This window comes from Hemicordylus capensis, chromosome 10 (genome assembly GCF_027244095.1).
Source record: "Hemicordylus capensis ecotype Gifberg chromosome 10, rHemCap1.1.pri, whole genome shotgun sequence".
In the NCBI taxonomy this organism is placed as follows: domain Eukaryota; kingdom Metazoa; phylum Chordata; class Lepidosauria; order Squamata; family Cordylidae; genus Hemicordylus; species Hemicordylus capensis.
This window is the reverse complement of record NC_069666.1, coordinates 5,889,319-5,906,952: the sequence shown is the minus strand read 5'-3', so window position 1 is coordinate 5,906,952 and position 17,634 is coordinate 5,889,319. Positions and strand designations below refer to the sequence as shown.

Here is a 17,634-nt window from a genome sequence, read left to right as displayed (position 1 = left end):
GGAATGCAGGCATTTAGTGGGCTTAATTTTTTTTTTTAAAAGAATAAAGTCAGCCTATCGTTATCAGCAAATGAAGCCTACATACTGGTAAAACTAAGGCAGAAGAGACTTTGAGGGTTTTAATCCAAAGACACCAAAGTGACTTTCATGACTGAAGAACAGTGTTTAAAGTGGAGCAGAGAAAATGCGTTTCTTGCTAGCGCATTACCACCTCCACTAAATGTGTAGGCTGGGGCATGATATATTTCCGAAATACAAGCACTTCCTTTGTTCCACTAGAGGTGGGATCTTTACGGGCAAGCTAAACAAAAAAGAAAGAAACTCATTCTAAGTATGAGAGAGTCTGATGTACACAGTAAAAGCCAGTATTTTTACTTTAGTGAATGCAAGATACAAATATTTTACAACAACTTCTAGCATTTTCTTAACCATTTGATAAAAAGTTCACTAGAATATTTATTGTATAATGAAGAAAAAAAACACCACATTCAGGGAAAAAAGATTAACTTAATATTTTTTTTCTTAAAGATTCGTCTCAAAGATGGCAACAAAGTCCAGCTCGTGCCGCCAGACGGCTTTAACCGCAAACAGCTTCGTCTGTGAACTGTCGACTACAAACATTTACCAAATACATATATTTTTATTTTTTAAAAAAGCTTTTCTTTTTTTAAATATAGCAAAGCAGTGTTTTTTCTTGCACAGCAAAGTGAGGAAAGTTTCTATTAAGTTTTAAGTCTTTCACATTCTAATATTTCCAACTTCTTCCCGTTGTTGATCTGGCAGGAGTCATTATGTTCCCTATTTACTATATATTTCTTGTGCGCAGGGTGTACTCTGATGCATTAGTGTCCTTTATAATTAGAGGTTCTCAAACTTGGGTGCCCAGATGTCGCTGAAAACAACTCATCAGCCCCAGCCATGGCCAGGGACGATGGGAGTTGTAGTTCAGCAACAACTGGGCACTCCAGTTAGATAACCCTTGGGCGAAAGCATTATCTACTCTCCTTTGAGAAATCTGCCGTTAGCATGTCAACATTGCCATCCACAAAGGTTGACTCTATTCCAGCAACTTGGATTTGTCTATGGTGTAACCTGGCCACAGCCTTGCTAGACATGGCATTGATTCAACTTACAACATTAACTCCATGGGGTGTTTTTTTTAAAAAAAAAATTGTTTAGAAGTTATCCTATGAGTTGCTGAATTAGCAAAGACCGCTCTAAGAGAGGCATGTGGTACAAGCCCTTTGGCCTGGCCAGGACGGCTTCAGAAGCGGTCAGGGAGGGTGCAAGCCTTGTGGGAAGCCAACATGGTGGAAGTAATCTTCCGCTATGCTAGTTTCCTGTGAGCAGGGAGGATTTGGCATGTGAATGGATGGAGCTGCTTTATACCGAGTCTGACCGTTAGTCCATCTAGTTCAGTACACTGAACGATAGCAGCTCCCCAGAGTTTTAGAAATCTGCCTTTCCCCACTCTACCAGGAGAGGCCCAGGGTCTGAACATGGGACCCTCCTGCATGCAAAGCAGATGCTCAACCACTGAGCTATAGCCCTTTTGCCAAGGCATAGCGGCTCTTTCAAGCAAATGGCTATGTTGGCCCAGAAACTGTACCGCGTGCCTCTTGCAAACATTTGGATCAGCTTCGTCACGAAAATCTGAGCCCTAGGGCTGAGAGCCAAAGAACAACTTGAGGGCACAGCCTTGCCTGCCCAGTAGACTTGAGTCTCTTTTTTAAAAAAACCAACAGCGTTTTGCCCCTGATCTCTCCACTGCCTTTTCAAAAACACCCTTCAGTTTCAGAAGTGGGTTGCCACATGGCACGAGGACTACTGTTCAAGAAACAAGCCCAAAGCCCTGCCACTTATGCGGAGCTGGCTGTACACTTCTTTGGATTCGGGCCCTCGGGGGCTGCCACTACTCGGTGAGCTGCGCCGTCTGGTTGCACGGAGCAGAAATGAGTTCTGAAGGTGCAAGGGCTGGAAGTGGGACCAGGGGAAGGGTCTCCTACGTACCACCTGGAAAGGCGTCTCAGCCACCTTGGAGCCAGCTACGTCGGTGCAAAGTCTTAATATTTGGTACAAAGGGGTAGCAAAAACAGGCAGCACAGAAACAGCGACTTGCTCAGCACACGCGGTCCTGGGTGCTGTCACTGCTACGCTGACCTAGGAGGAGCAAGGGATAAGACTTCCAAAACATGTAGAGTTACAATTATTAGTGTTAATTATAAAAACAAGTCAGCATTTATTGTTTTCCATGATGTGAAGTTCTTCCACAGGAGACCAGGGATAGGGCCAGATCCTGGGGAAGGGAAATGGGCAGAGAGTTAACAGTCTAGTGCTAGGAACTGAACTCTAAACATTGAGGTGGCTTGAAAGAGCAAAGTCCAAGCCATGGGATAATTTTTTTAAAAAGAAAAAAACAATATGGTGATGTTAACTCCTTAAAAACCTGCATAGGAATAAAAGACTATTGAGATACAGTCAGCAAAGCCGTCTCATTAAGGCACACAAGAAACCAGACAGTAAATGTGAAATGAAGAACTCCCATTCAAATGTACAGCAAAGTTCATGGAGGTGCATAAACAGCAAATGAGAAACATACTATTTTGAAGCAGCAGAAGGACCTTGAAGTGGCGAGTTGGTTGCATGGCTGGGTGGGCGGGAAGGGGATCGACGGAACGTGGTGTTCTCTGCTCTGCTCCATCAGGTTAGAAGGAGTGGTACCTAAAGTGTATTTCTTCCTCAATATGCTAGGGAGTTGGGGGTGGGGGAGTATCCTAGATTCTTATTGCAAGGTTTTTAAAGCACAGGAAAACGGAATCCACTGTAAAGCTCACAATCCACCAGCAGCAGCATGTACAATTCTGACATAAGGTGGGAAAAGGGCAAAAAAATATAGATTATACAGGGTAGAGTTTTGATAGGAGATAATTCCTGAAAAGCCAATATTTTTATATATATATATATATATATATATATATATATATATATATATATATATATATATATATATATAAAAGGATTTACCAGCCTAGGGGCAAACTTGGAAAAAAAACATTCACAGACCCCATTCTACTCCATCCTACTTTCCTAGACAAAGAGGTTTAGATTATGGAAGGAGTGCCAAAATGGTTTAAGAGCATTTTAAACATCAGATTCTACAGAGATCGAATTCTTAAAGCCAATTCTAGGCAATGAGGAGCTGGAAAAAAGCCCTGCTGGATCAGGCCAAAGGTTCATCCAGTCCAGCATCCTGTTTCACGCAGTGGTCAGCCAGGAGAATCTGGGAAGCCTGCAGGTGGTGGTGGTGGTGGGGAGAGAAACTGCCCTCTCCCGTTGGTGCTCCCTAGCACTATCAGTGTGACATGCACACACCCCTACAGATGCTAGATGCGCAAACACATGATTGGCCATGGTTCCCTGCAACGTGTATGCCAATCAAGAGAATCTGGACTTCTGCAGGATCTTGTGACGCAGCTGAAGGATCAAACAGCATCCCCGCTTCCCCAAAAGCCAGGGGGCTCTCAATTTCCATGGCGCCAAAGGGATTTAAAAGAAGAATGTTGCTGAAACAGCGGTCGGCAACCCGGGCATCCCAGCTGTTGTTGAATCACAATTCCCATCATCCCCAGCCACAATGAATTGTGACTGGGGAGGATGTGAGTGGTAGTCCAACCAAGAGACAAGGCTGCCTACCTCTGTTCTAAGACACGCCTTGCCCTAACCCACACACCACTTCAAAGCCCTTGTGCTCTCGCTTCTGTCAAGTATGCTTCCACTGCTTCAACATGAGCAATAGAATCATTTCCCCCCACACCTCACGAGAGGCAGTTTTAAAAGATTGCCTTGAAAAATAAAAAAAAAAGTTAACATCTTTTTCTACTTATGCAGGATGAACTCCACACTGGATTTTTGTGTAGGGGGGTGGGAGGGCAGCTATCACTTTGCTATCTATATACATATATTTATATATGTATATATACAGATATATGTATATATATTTATAAAATGTATAATGGTTTTACCATACAGCACAAGAGTACAATTTAACAGCACACATTCACCACCAGTGAGGGGGAGATGCCCCCCCCTTTTTAAAACACCCTCTGAAAAAATCTGGATAATATTAATTAAAATCCCAAAGGAAGTACAGTATATTGAACAAAATAGTAAATATTAAACAGTGAATACTCTACTTAATAAGGACCTCGCCTTTTCTTTTTCTTTTTTTCAAGTTGGCGTCAATCCACAAAAATATACTTTTCAATCTGGTGAACGTACAATACATAGGTACTTACACCAAAAGGTGATAATATATTTAAGATGCTATATACACAAAGTTTGGCTCAAATTTTAATTTACATATAGAATAATAAGTATTCATGGCTTATTTTCCCCCAAGGTTCTGCCCGCAAGATTTTTTTTTTCTTTCCTCCCCTGAAACAAAAAAAAGACAGTCAAAAAAAGTTAGAACTATACTCTACAAAAAAAGCTACACCATACAGCTTTGGCTTATATAAATAATTCATAGCAGAATGTGTTCAAAAGTACTGTATATAACTTTCTATATAGTCTTCAAGAAGGGGTATGGTTCTCTTTAATAAAAAATATACACGACCTAGAATTCTTTTCTATACTTTAAAAAAAAAAGAAAAAAAGGTAGGAGCAACATAAGAAAAGGTGTTTTAAACATATTCCAATTATAACTTAATATATTAAAATTTTATTTATGGACTATCTCCTAGGTTAATATCTTCTGAATATTTCATGCGAGTTCTTTATGTCTCTCTCTCTCTCGTTTTTTTTAAAAAAAAAAATCTTTTATTTGTCCCAGTACATTTTTTGCACGTGCAAAAGAGATTTTTCTTCTTTAAATAACGCCAGCCCTTCTTCATGCACCCTCTGCAAGAGAGACCCATGCTAGCTTGGGTAGTATAAAGGTCATTCTATGTACAGTATTGCTTTCTTTTTCTACTGCTCTGCTGCTACAAAGCGTGCTTTTAAAAACTACGAGGAACCATACGGCTGTTCAAAACACACACCCACACACACCCACAGAGGAACAACTATAGGCGAGCCCTCACGGTTCTGCCGTCTAATTTGGTAGGACTATATATGGGTACGACGTTTCTTTTGCAAAACAAGTTACATTATTCAAGGAACAAAGTCCAGGTAAGTGCCAGACTAGACCAATACCTATTAGGGTACTTCTGTTACATATATATTCATTTATTTTTTAAAACCATGGGGCATCTGCAGCTATACAAGGAGTTGGTATTAAGTGCCTGCTGATTTCTCTCTCTCTTTTTTGTGTCTTGCTACACACACTCACACATATATATGTATACAAAGATATATATATGCATGTATGTATATACATATAAATATTTATTTCGTGTCCTTATTTATAAATTTTAGATATGTCAGGACTGTTCATTGGGATAACGCAAAAGTAGAAACGGAAAGGGGGTGGGGGGAGAGCCCGGAAGCTTATGTCACCCAGGTGTCCATTCTCATCCGCTTGACTGTGGGGCTCTCCCTGTCTTCTGAGTTGGGGGGCCTCCCCAGCCCCACCGGCGAATGGAAGTCGCTCCTGGGGTCTTCGCGGTCGCTGCCGTCGTACGAGCTGCTGGAGCTACTGAGACTGTCAACGGGAGAGCGGCCCATTTCTTGCCGTGATTGTTGTGGAGGCTGCTGCTGCTGCTGCTGCTGGGGTTGTTGCTGCTGCTGCTGCTGCTGTTGCGGGAACCCAGATGGAGTCACGCGGTCTCGAGGAGGGGAGATCGGTTCAGACTTGATGTTGATGTTTTGGTTGGTGTTGATGGATAAGTTGGAACCCTGAGATAACTGGCCTCCAGCCCTAATCAAAATCAAAAGCAGGGAGGAAGAGGAGAGCGAGAGGTCAGATCGCCGCGCGCCATGTGTTGTACGGAATTGTAGAGGATAATGCACGATCCTGCATCACGTCTGAATCTCAACAGGGCCAACGCAGAACAAGGTGGATGGGATGCGGCTGGAGGCATGCAGCTCAAACCACCGAGGTTCTCCAAGATGCAACAAGGGCTGATCTTATAGTTGCAAGAATGGACTGTCTCCTTTGCTAAGCAAGTTCTGCCCTGGTTTGCATTTGGATGGGTAGCTACATGTGAGCACTGTAAGAAATTCTCCTTCAGGAATGAGGCTGCAGCTCAGTGGGAGAGCATCCGAAGGTCCCCAGTTCTCCCTGGCACCACTAGGGAGCACTAGGAGAGACCCCTGCTTGAAACCTTGGAGGAGCCGCTGCCAGGCAGTGTCGACAATCCTGAGCTAGATGGACCGAGGATCCAACTCTGTATTAGTCAGCCTCCCATGTTTCCATCCCAAGTGCTGTGCTCCTGTGATCGGCAGTTCTGAGTTGACCCAAGATGGTACATCAACCCAACAGTGAGGGGCAGATATCACCCTGGCAGCTGTCGTCCACTACCACATCACAGTACTGCAACAACAATATAGCCAGGAGAGCAGTAGGAAAGGCCACTGAAAGGACCTGAAACTTGAGCCGAACTGCAAGTAAGTTGCCCACTGGTGATCTGGCCACTGGAGAACCAGCAACACTGGTATCCTCCTCCTACTATGTACCCAATATTTTAGCATCAGCAGCTGCCCAACACAGGAGGTCAAGCAAACACTGCTTATTACCAGGCCTGTATGTAAGAAGAGCCCTGTTGGACCAGATCAAAGATCCTTCAGGTCCAATGTTTTGTTTTCCAAGTGGCTTATACAAGGTGCACCCAGGAAGCCCACACCGGGCATGAAGGCTATTAGCCCTTTCCTACTGTTAGATCGCCCCCACCTCCAGCAACGAGCAATCAGTGACATACTGTCTCCAACATGGTGGCTCCACATCACCATCATGAATAAGACCCAGGGGTTAAGAAATCGTGGCTCAGTTCAAACATTTTACTCGTCAGATGGTTCCTCAAGCTATGTTGGTACATTACTCATCAGGCATCATTTTTCACTTGTTACGGATGAGTCGACAAGTGGATTTCCTGAGCCCTAAGGATGCAGTAACAGACTTCTCTTCCTCCATGAATTTAAGCCCCTTTTAAAGACACCCAAGCTCGTAGCTGTCACCACATCCCAAGACAGTAAATGCCACACTCAAATGGCTGAAATCTCTGTGGCAGAAAACACCCAGCTCACTCATGCCAAACAGAGCTCTCTTCTCCAGCCTGCAGGGTAATGCTCACGCACACGACACACATGCCCTTTCCAAAGCGCTGAGCGCTGCTGCTTCAAGTAATGGAGGCTGGAGAGTTCAGACTTGCAGTCCTTTTCAAGCCAGCATGGCACAGCAATGAGTTTGCTAGATTCAGATTCTCACTAAGCAATACAGCCCTCTGGGTGACCTTGGGCCAGTCACTCACATGCCACTTAACTGCCTCACAGAGGCATTACAAAGATAGTGGGCAGTGGAGGAAGGGAGAAGCAAGTACTGTACAGAGCTTTTTGGAGGAAGACTGGGATGAAAACCATCCATGAAACTGTTAAATAGGCACAGGCTCTCTCAAGTCAAGGGGTCCATCGTACCGTCCCTGGCTACAACTTCTTTAATGTCTGGCTCAGTTTCACTCTTCTTGGGAGTATTTATTTAAACAACGTAACATTGCTCTTTGCACGCAAGAAGATACAGGCTGAAGAATAAATGGACAATGGAGAGCCAGCGCGGTGTAGTGGCTAGAGTGCTGGACTAGGACCCGGGAGACCCGAGTTCAAATCTCCATTCAGCCTTGAGACTTGCTGGTGACTCTGGGCCAGCCACTTCTCTCTCAGCCTAACCTACTTCACAGGGTTGTTGTGAGGAGAAACCCAAGTATGTAGTACACCACTCTGGGCTACTTGGAGGAAGAGCAGGATAGAAATGTAAATAATAATAAATATGGAGTACAAGACTGCCTACAAAAATTCCTTCCAACCCCACAGAGCTGCTGAAGTCCTGCAAGTCTTGGAGAGGAAGCCATTTACATATATTCAACCTACTGCAAGCTAAACTTTTAAGAACTGGCTTGGATTCCGAAGATGCCCTTCTTCTGAAGATGTCTCAGAGACCTCATGGAAGGGGCTGTTTCTAACCTTGACTGTGACCCCAAATCCAAAGAAACTCCTCTGTCTACACAAGCTCCCCAAGACCTTTTGATGGCCCACTAGACATTATTCATCTTCCAAATTTTCACCCTGTTTCTCAAGGTGCAACACAGTTTCCAAAACACTACAATGTGAGAAGACTGCCACTTTCTCCTTCCACACGTGGTTCTCCATTGTGCCCAAGAAAATAAGGCCAAGCCCAAATACAATTTGTTGGCAGGGTGGAAGAAATTCCCAGGTGGGTGTGACTCAGCAAAGACTGCCAATTCTCGGGGGGGGGGCATGGTGGGGGTTGTGTTCATACTTACACAAGAGAACTGAGGGCTGCCTGACCTAGATGATGCTGCTGCCAGGCAGATACTTGTCCTAATGACAGCATTCCCGGGGAGCTAAATCCCTGCAGAGCCGACAGGTCTGCACTAGTCAAGGAGTAATCTGGAAAGAGAGAAGGGGAGAGAGGAAGTAATGTTATACCATGCACTCAGTAGAGTTTTCAGCTTTTCATTCTCATCCACTCAAATAAGGGTTGGCTCTAGTTGGACTTTTTAAAAAATAATTAGAAATTAGTTTTGACTGAGTCTGTTTTTGTTGGTATTCTATTAGTGTTATCTGCTTTACTATTTTGTTTTTAAAGTTTTATGTTTTTACTGTTTTGTCATTCTGCTACTGTTGTAAGCTGGCCTGAGAGGTATACTGGAGGAGCAGGATATAGAAAAAATAAATAAAAATAAAAAGTTTGCAGGAAATGCCTCGGACATCTAATGGTATGGAGCCCCAGATAAGCTTTACAGAACTATGATCTATGCTAGCTTCAATTCAAGGCCAAAGGCTGGCTTTCATGTATACCAGGACTGCACATCCCCAACTACTGGCCGCTGCGGCTGGGTATGATGGGAGCTGTAGTCCAACAACCGGGCAGCCCTGGTGTACACCAACATGAAATATGACTTGCAGATGCCCTCTGACTCTCAAGCCTAAGCCCAAAGAGAGCTGGTGTTTTGAAGGCTGCTTGTTTGTTTGTTCCAGGATAATCTACTCCCAACAGATAAAGCCAGGAATCTTCATTTTCTATGCTTGAAAACCAGAGCTCTGAAATCTAGAAAGTGAAATTCAAATCAAATCTTTATTGTTACGGTCATTCGACCAGAGCAAAGAAACTGAAATTTTGCAAGTTCATAGCAGGAAAAACAAGTTACGAATGTTATTAGAGCAGATTTTACTAAGCAAATTCCATTCATCGTCAGGAGAAGAAGCAACAGCTGGCCTGTAACATTATCTCTCCTCACATGGATGGCAGGCTGTCCTAACCGTCCCACAACCCATCCCTTGGAAGTTAGGAGACTGGCTTGAAGGAGTGTTTTAAAAAACAGAGCTTTCAAAACATGAGTTTTGATTGCTCAATTTTGTTACCCGGAGCACAGTGCAATGTTCACAGCCCATAATAAGGATTAATTCTGACAATTAATTATTCTTTGCTCAAGGAAATCTACCTGCAGGTATTTCCTGGAACAAAAGCTGAAGTGTTAGCCAAGCCCAGCAAGGCAGAGATGATCATGCAGAGACTGACTCACGAGCAGGTAAGAGTGCAAGAGGCCTTGCTGAAATTCATATACTGTAAGGGAACTGCAAGTGCATCCCCATGAAGGGAGGGAGAAGTGTTCAAAGCAGTTCTAACAAGGCCCTTTGCTCTTATTATTTATTTATCATATTTTTATACCACCTGATATGTAACTCTCTAGGCGGTATAAAAATGCCAATATTAAAATCACAAGTTAAAAATACATAAAACATGATAAAAACAATATAAAACAATTTTTTAAAGGATTAATACCTTTAAAAAGTAAATCTTCACCTTTAAAAAACACACCCACCCACCACCTTTTATAGGAGGCTCGTTCTCACGATCCGAATCAGGGTAGGAGGAGTGTCCAGCCAGGGTAGGAGAGATGGGCGCTCTACCATTCAGGGAACATGTCAAGTGAAACAAGGCAGGAGGCTGGGACAGCAATTGTGTGCGGGCAGGAGCTGGGTCCAACAGGCACACCCTACCCAGATTATCTCCCCAGCATTTTACTGAGGATGGGCAAACAGCTGTCCAACCATCTCCCACGGCCCACACAATTGCTCTCCCCACCTCCTACCTTGTTTGGGTTTACAGGACCACCACCAATCGGGCGCTTCTCCTACCCTGGTTAGGATCATGAGAATTAGCCTAGCGTGCACTATAAACCAGCCAACATAAATGGTTTAAGACCACAACCCCTTTTTGAAAAATTAGAAAGCTATAATTGAAAAAAACAAGGTTTCCTGTGAACATAAGAACAGCCTTGCTGAATCCGGCCCAAGGCCCATCTAGTCCAGCATTCCAGCACCTGGTTTCCCACCGTGGCCCACCAGAAGCTTCTGGGAAGCCCACAGGCAAGAAGAGGTGAAGGCATGCCCTCTCTCCCGCTGTTGCTCCCCTGTAACTGTAACTGGTATTCAGAGACATCCTATCTCTGAGCCTGGAGGCAGCCCACAGCCATCAAGACTAGTAGAGTCATCCAAGCTGGTGGCCATCACCACAACCGATGGCAAACAATTCCATCAGTATGTTATGCTGTGTGTGTGTGTCTCTCTCTCTCTCTCTCTCTCTCTCTCTCTCTCTCCCCTCAACCGCCTTTTTCCTCAACGAAAAAGTCCTATATATTGTAGCCTTCCCTTCCCGATATTTGGGAAGAGCCTGCTTCTCAATTCACTGACCGGGAATTTGATTTTTAAATCCAGGACATAGTGCTTAGATAGTTATCACTACCAAGTCGCACATCAGACGTTATTTCAGTTCATCATTATCACTTGCCTTTTTTCTTCAGATTTGGAAGGAGGGTGCTGCACACACTTCTCTGTGCTTAATCACTTTGTGATGCAGCTTCCTTAATATATGAGCTAGCCTCTTGGGAAAGGAGGAGATTTTTTAAAAAGTGTTCCTGTGAGACAGCTACAATTTATATTTCGATTTTCTTTTTTTATCTGGAAGTTATTGCATAAAGGGAGGTCAAATGAGTTTCCACGGGCTGATAAATGAATGCTGAGAAAGAATGCTGGAGACGTTAACAGTCATCACAGAGACTTCTTGAAAGTTGGAGATTTGAGTGCCACTGAAGGGAGGGTGAGCCCCTAACTGAGCTTACAAAGCAGTTAAGGAGCATCAATGTATTTCAATTATACTTTAATGGTAATAATTCAGGGGCTTACAAGCCTACAGATACACCAATTTAAGCCTCTAGGAGCTCATGCCTACAATTTGCTGGGTCAGCAAAGACAAGCTTAGACTAAGGCGTACCAACCACTGTTCTGCATTAAGTTGGCACAGAGGGTGGATTTCTTGGAGCAGAAATAGGGTTGATTAGAACTCCAGTATTGACGTCAAAGGTCATGAGGTTAACAGACAGCTTTTTTAAAGACCAAGTCTCACCTTTATCTTTTTAAACAAGCCACAAACGCTCTCAAATGTCATTGTGATCACTTGCTGCAGAAAGGGCTGGAGAGCTGATACTAAGAACTTCAAAGGCCAAGTAAAAGCCAATCGTCCTATTTTGCAGGGAGAGAGCCGGTCTTCTGGTAGTGGACACGGATTTCTCCCTTTGCTAAGCAGTGTCTGCCTTGGTTTGCATTTGGATGGGTGACTACCTGTGAGTGTTGTTGCAAGATATTCCCCTTAGGCAAGCGACAAGCAACCTTGGCTCTCCAGCTGATGTTCAACGACAACTCCCATCCTGTCCAGCCACAATTTATTGTGGTTGGGGAGGATGGAAATTGTCATTCAACAACTGGAGAGCCAAGGCTTCCTATCCCTGCCCCAAGGGGATGGGGCCATAGCTGAGTGGAATAGCATCTGCTTTGCATGTACAAGGTCTCAGGCTCTCCTCTCTTGCACATAGAAGGTCCCTGGCAGCATCTCCAGGTAGGGCTGGGAGAGACGCCTGCCTGAAACCTTGGAGAGCTGCTGCCAGTCAGTGTAGACCAGGGATTCTCAACGTTGGGTCACCAGATGTTACTAGACTTCAGCTCCCATAGTTCCCAACTAAAGGCCACTGGGGCTGGTGATTATGGGAGTTGAAGTCCAATAACATCTGAGGACCCAAGGTTGAGAATCCCTGGTGTAGACAACACTGAGCTCGACGGACCAATGGTCTGACTCGGTATAAGGCAGCTTCCTATGTTCCTAAATCTATTTTTAAAACTAGGGAGCTTGTTTAAAAAGTTAAAGTTGTGCTAGGGCTGCAGAACTTGGGCCCTCCAGCTGTTGTTCAACTACAAGTCCCATCATTTCAAGTTGCAGTGGCCAATAGTCAAGGATGATGCTGATGCTGAAGTCCCACGGCAGCTGGAAGGTTGTAGTTGATACCGCCCTGGCTTAGGCGTCTCTACAGTTTAAATACTGTGTCTGATAATATGTCACTTTCTTGTAGAATCACTAACGGGTTGCTCGACACCAGGGATGCTCAACTTCGGCCCTTCTGAAAATGTTGGCCTACAACTCCCATCATCTTTGGGACCACTGTGGCTGGGGGGCGAGCTAAGTTGAGCAGGCCTGCTCTACACATTACGCAGCTGGAAGTGGACTCTTAGCAAGGGGGCAGCAGAAGTTACCACCACTTTTAAACTTTCCCTCCATGTTGGAAAACAGCACCCCATGGACAGGGCTAAGGGCATGGTCTAGAACCCGCTCCACAAATGGAGGAGGGGTAGAAGAGGGCCCAAGACATGCAGCTTACCAGTGTTGTAGGCCGTCGGCATGGCGGAGTACACCAGCCCCTGTGGGGGCAAACTTGGAGTCGTCACGGACACAACCGGGGTTGCCAGAGGCTGTGTGGACTGAGAACTGCTTAACCGCTGGGTGTTCTGAAAACCGTTAAAGCAGACAGAAGGCAGATTTAGGATATGAGAAACAAGAGCACAGTTGTGTCAAGCAAAACACGGGCCCCGATGCAACGGGAGGCCCTTTTCTCCTTGCTCGCAGATTTCTGAGTAAGATTTATGGGGAGCAGATCCGCTGAAGCCTATTTGTGACCGTCATTCAGGAGATGCCATATTTACCCGAATAGAAGACAACTTTGAAATTAAGACAACCCTTTAAAAAAAAAGATTTTAAATAAAAAGGTTTTTAAAAAACAGAGTTATACCTCCATGTTCCCAAAAAGAACAGCACTCTGAATTTAAGATGACCCGCCCGATTGCCAACTCCAACAAACTTGGGAAAAGCCTAGTCTTAGATTCAGATCAATACAGTATTGTGCTGGACTGATTCAGTTGAAGCAGGAATAGCCTTGTGCCAGCCCTGTCATCATCTGGCTGGTCTACAAATCTGCCTGAAAATGGGAATGATAAGCTGCCTTAGCGAGGCTACTGTGAGCATGCAGATACATTAACATAAGCTCTTCAGTGGCAGTCTATAAAACAGGTAACATAACCCTTGCCCTGTATCCAGATGCATTAAAACAAGAGGACACACCCTTTAAATGAGACTCGCCCGTTATGCCAGAGGTTCTCACATTAGGACCTGCAGATCATTATGTCAGACTACAACTCCCATGATTCCCAGCCACAATGGCTGCAGCTGGAAACGACAGGAGCTGTAGTCCAACAGCATCTGGTGGTCCAAGTCTGAGAACCCCTGCACTCTGCTATCCTAGCCCTGGGCAAAGCCACCTTTAAAGAAAGAGAAGCTTCCCTGGACGACGACCCAATGCCAGTTGAGGTCAGCACGCTGAACCTGTTGGGAACCCTTCTGCAGAGAAGGCTGGGGTGTTTTGAAAAACATAACGGTTGAGGAGCTGTCTGAACTAACTGGATTTCAAGTGGTATAAATAGATCTGGGGCCATCCCAGAAGCTGCATGGGGTACCCATTCCAGAGACATGGAACTACCCTGAAAAAACCCTTGTGGGGGCAAAGGAGGAAGACCCTTGCCCTTAACCTAGAAGTCTAGGGCAGGGGGTAGGCAACCTTGGTTCCCCAGCTGTTGCTGGACTACAACTCCCATCATCCCCAGCCACAAGGTATTGTACGGGAGTTGTAGCCCAGCAACAGCTGGAGTGCCAGGTTTTCCTACCCCTGTTGCCCTCGGGCATGAGTGTCCCACTCCCGCATTATTTTCCACTCTCTTCCCTTCCGGAACAGGGAAAGGGAACAGCCCTCAGGAAAACCCTCGAGGAGGAATCTCCGCACACAGCAAAATATGAGATGGGGACAGCACCACACTGGAAGGGTTTGCCTCGGCCCCAAAGACACCCCCCCCCCCCGACTCCGGCCTGGAACACCACACCTCGGCCCCAGCTGCCTCTCCGAGGCGTTGCATGACGGGGCGGATGGCTCCACACTTCCCCGGCAGGGAGCAGGCACACCACCAGAGGGCTCCCTCCGCCTGTGGCAGGCAAGCGACAGGCCAGCCCTCTTTGTCCTTGGGGAGGGAAAGTCAGAGTCACTTCACAGGGCCCACCTCTGACGGGCTGAAGCTTTCTCTTGGAAAGGCGAAGCCTGCTACTCTTGGGTTTATAAAAAGACCTCAGGCACCGTCGACAGCAAGCACACGCTTACCATCATAAGCACAGCAGCAACCAATGCCTTGAGCAGACATGCGACCCACACACACACCCCCATCCCCATAACATGTGAAGGCGGTGAGTGTGCGTCTCATTGTAGGGCAGACACAGTGCACTGGTGCTGGCGCCCGACTGTCTACATGCAAGTCAACACACGCAGTCCCCTCACATGCTAGGGGGGCTGCTGCCAGCACATGCCAAGCCTTTCAGGTATATCCAGCCATGGTTTCAAAGGCCTGCCAGCCGACCGCGGGAGTCCCGACTCTGCCCAACTCCCGAATTCACATCAACCCCATAAACACAATTGCTGCTGTTTCTAAAGCGTTATGCTGCCACCTCACCCGTTTTGTGCTCTCCAGTTATAATATCATTATATTATTGTTATTTAACACATTTGCATACTGCCCAAAGTGCAAGTCTCTGGGCAGTTTACAACAGAAGTGTAAGGGGAAAGGGGAGGTGTCTATAAGCTGCCTCGGGGTTCAGAGGCACAATGCCTCCAAATCTCAGTTGCAGGGGAGCAACAGCAGGAGAGGGGGTAGGCCTTCATCTTCTGCTTGCAGGCTTCCCAGAGGCATCTGGTGGGCCACCGTGGGGAACAGGATGCTCGACTAGAAGGGCCTTGGGCCTGAACCAAATTCACACCAGCAATGTTTCAAAATGAATATAAGGAACCCCCATGGTATTTCCCCCACAGAACACCCTAACCTGGCAAAGAGGCACCTTTTAATGTGGTGATTCTCTTTTATTTAGCAGTTGGAGAGTAACTGGCCCTCTCCACCCCCACCACAGGACCTCCAGTGACTGTTGCTGGTGTCTGTCTGATGTTTCTTTTTAGACTGTGAGCCCTTTGGGGACAGGGAGCCATCTTCTTTATTTATTATTTCTCTGTGTCAACTGCCTTGAGCTATTTCTGGAAGGGCGGTATAGAGATTGAATAATTGTTATTATTAATATATTCTGCAGCGATATCTATAATAATAACAGCAACAATATTGATAATAAAATTCAGCCATCCCAGGTAGGGAAGGACTCAATGTCTGGATAAAACAAACCAGTCAATAACACCTGTCTGACTGTGTCAACAACAACAACATTTCTGCAACAGTTTATGACACACCACAGAGATACTTGAACGCTGCAGATCCATGAATGGAGGAGATAATGACTAAGCCCTGCTCATATGGACCACTGGCATAGAGTTGGACTTGCTTCTGAGTTAAAATCACAGCTTAACCACAGACCAACCCAACTCCTGTGACCTTCTGTATCCCATCCATGCAGAGAGAATAATTAATGTCCACCTCATGGTATGTTCATGGAGATGAAAGGAAAGAGCAGTGATCTGCCTCAAGTCTTATGGATAAGGATAAATATACTAAGGCAACAAGTACTGATCCGACAGACATTTATGTTGTCAAGCTAACAGATCTAGCAGCCCTGACTAGGACATGTCACCCACAGGGCAAGCAACGAGAACACAACTCAAACGGCACAGATCAGTGACTTCGTGAGGGCTTCGTTAGCGCCCTTTGTTCCTTTTGCATTTTCCTAGGGAAAAGTCGTTTTTCCCCTAGGAAGTCAAGCACAGGTGCAACAAATTACATGGCTTTTGATCATCACTAGCGCTTAATATGTGTATGCAGAAGTGGCTGTTTGACAACAGCCTCCAATACATCTTGTAGACCCAGACTCCACATTTTGACTTCAACACACACCACACACAGAGAGATGTATTTAAGACAAAGCTAAGATAAACACAGCAATCCCATGCTTTCATGCAATGAGAGCCTCACATCAGCAACAAGTCCATGACAAAAGCTGAAACAGAACACTGAAATAATGGTTTTGGTTTTTAAATCAGGTTTTTCCTTTTACATCTGTGTTGCTGAGAAACAAACATTGCTTGGCTAGGATTACAGGGGGGCGGGGAAAATCAGATTCTAATCACAAAAGAGAGAGCTTTTTATTTGAAATATTTTGTGAAAAGAGTTTTTAAAGGCCAACACATTTTTTCCAGGAGGGGGAGGGGGGAGTTAGCTTGCCATTGCACATTTCTTTTGGTAAACAGGGAAGCCCCTTGTGGTTTTTGCCTCTCTCGCAGAGCATGAAATTAACTTCATCTCTAGAAGGGTGACCTCACCAGGAATGATGTAATCGCCAAGGAGGAAAGCAGCAGCACAGGATCTGTCTTACAATTTGCGGAACTCCATGAGCAAAGACTCTGCCTAAAAGCATTACTGTTATCTGAGACAATACACAAGTCTCTTGTAAGGAAACTTCAAAGTCTGCCTGCTTGCATGGACAGTTGCTGTTGGAGGTTCTGCCCCAATGTTCCCCTTTAAGCACAGTCTTCAAATTTTTTTAGCTTTTTGGCTAAGGATGATTCTTTTCCATATTATTTGGACCAACACTGAAAACCGAGATAAAGCAAGCAGTGTTCGTCTCTGCGGCAAAGGGAACGTTGGTCTAATTTACACCACACAGTTAACATAAAAGCTCTCCGGATCTTGATGTCTCATACCAAGTAGGAACCCAGACTCACCAACTCCAATTCATCCTCCTCTGACTGTACTCGGCAAATAAGAGGAATAATAAAGTTACTAAGAATAGGACGGTATTCAGAAAGGAAAGAGTCATGTTGGTGCTTGAACAGTAACTATATTTAGCCTTGCTAGTATTTTGAATTTACAGTGCCATTCAGTCAGCAATGCCGGACCACGTGTGCCTGGGTGGTTTCACACAAGTTGGCCGGTCTGGAAAAATGATTCTTCCTACAACTGGTCCAGAGTCTGTATGAGCAAAGGTCGTACCGTGATCAAAGTAAAACATGTTTTCTGTTATTGTGTCTTATTTTAGACACAGAGCAACGGCTAATTCTGTTAAAACGGCTTGGGGCAGCTAAGAATTCCACGCCGTGCTCACTG

The 17,634-nt window shown here is 45.2% G+C and overlaps 1 protein-coding gene across 9 annotated transcripts in view; it reads right to left on the bottom strand.

The window, feature by feature from the left end:
* Nucleotides 1-4,185: 4,185 nt before the first annotated feature.
* MEF2A (myocyte enhancer factor 2A) overlaps nt 4,186-17,634 on the bottom strand; it is an 84,345-nt gene continuing 70,896 nt past the window's right edge. For 3 of the 9 annotated variants that reach the window (XM_053272231.1, XM_053272233.1, XM_053272232.1), the window contains exons 8-12: nt 17,232-17,276; nt 14,431-14,565; nt 12,882-13,008; nt 8,433-8,559; nt 4,186-5,857 (exon numbers count right to left, since the gene is read on the bottom strand). In XM_053272231.1, coding sequence (XP_053128206.1) covers nt 5,488-5,857; nt 8,433-8,559; nt 12,882-13,008; nt 14,431-14,565; nt 17,232-17,276 — 804 coding nt within the window. In that variant the 3' untranslated portion in view covers nt 4,186-5,487. The remainder of the gene's footprint in view (nt 5,858-8,432; nt 8,560-12,881; nt 13,009-14,430; nt 14,566-17,231; nt 17,277-17,634) is intronic. The other 6 variants (XM_053272236.1, XM_053272237.1, XM_053272238.1 and 3 more) reach the window with 4 other exon arrangements.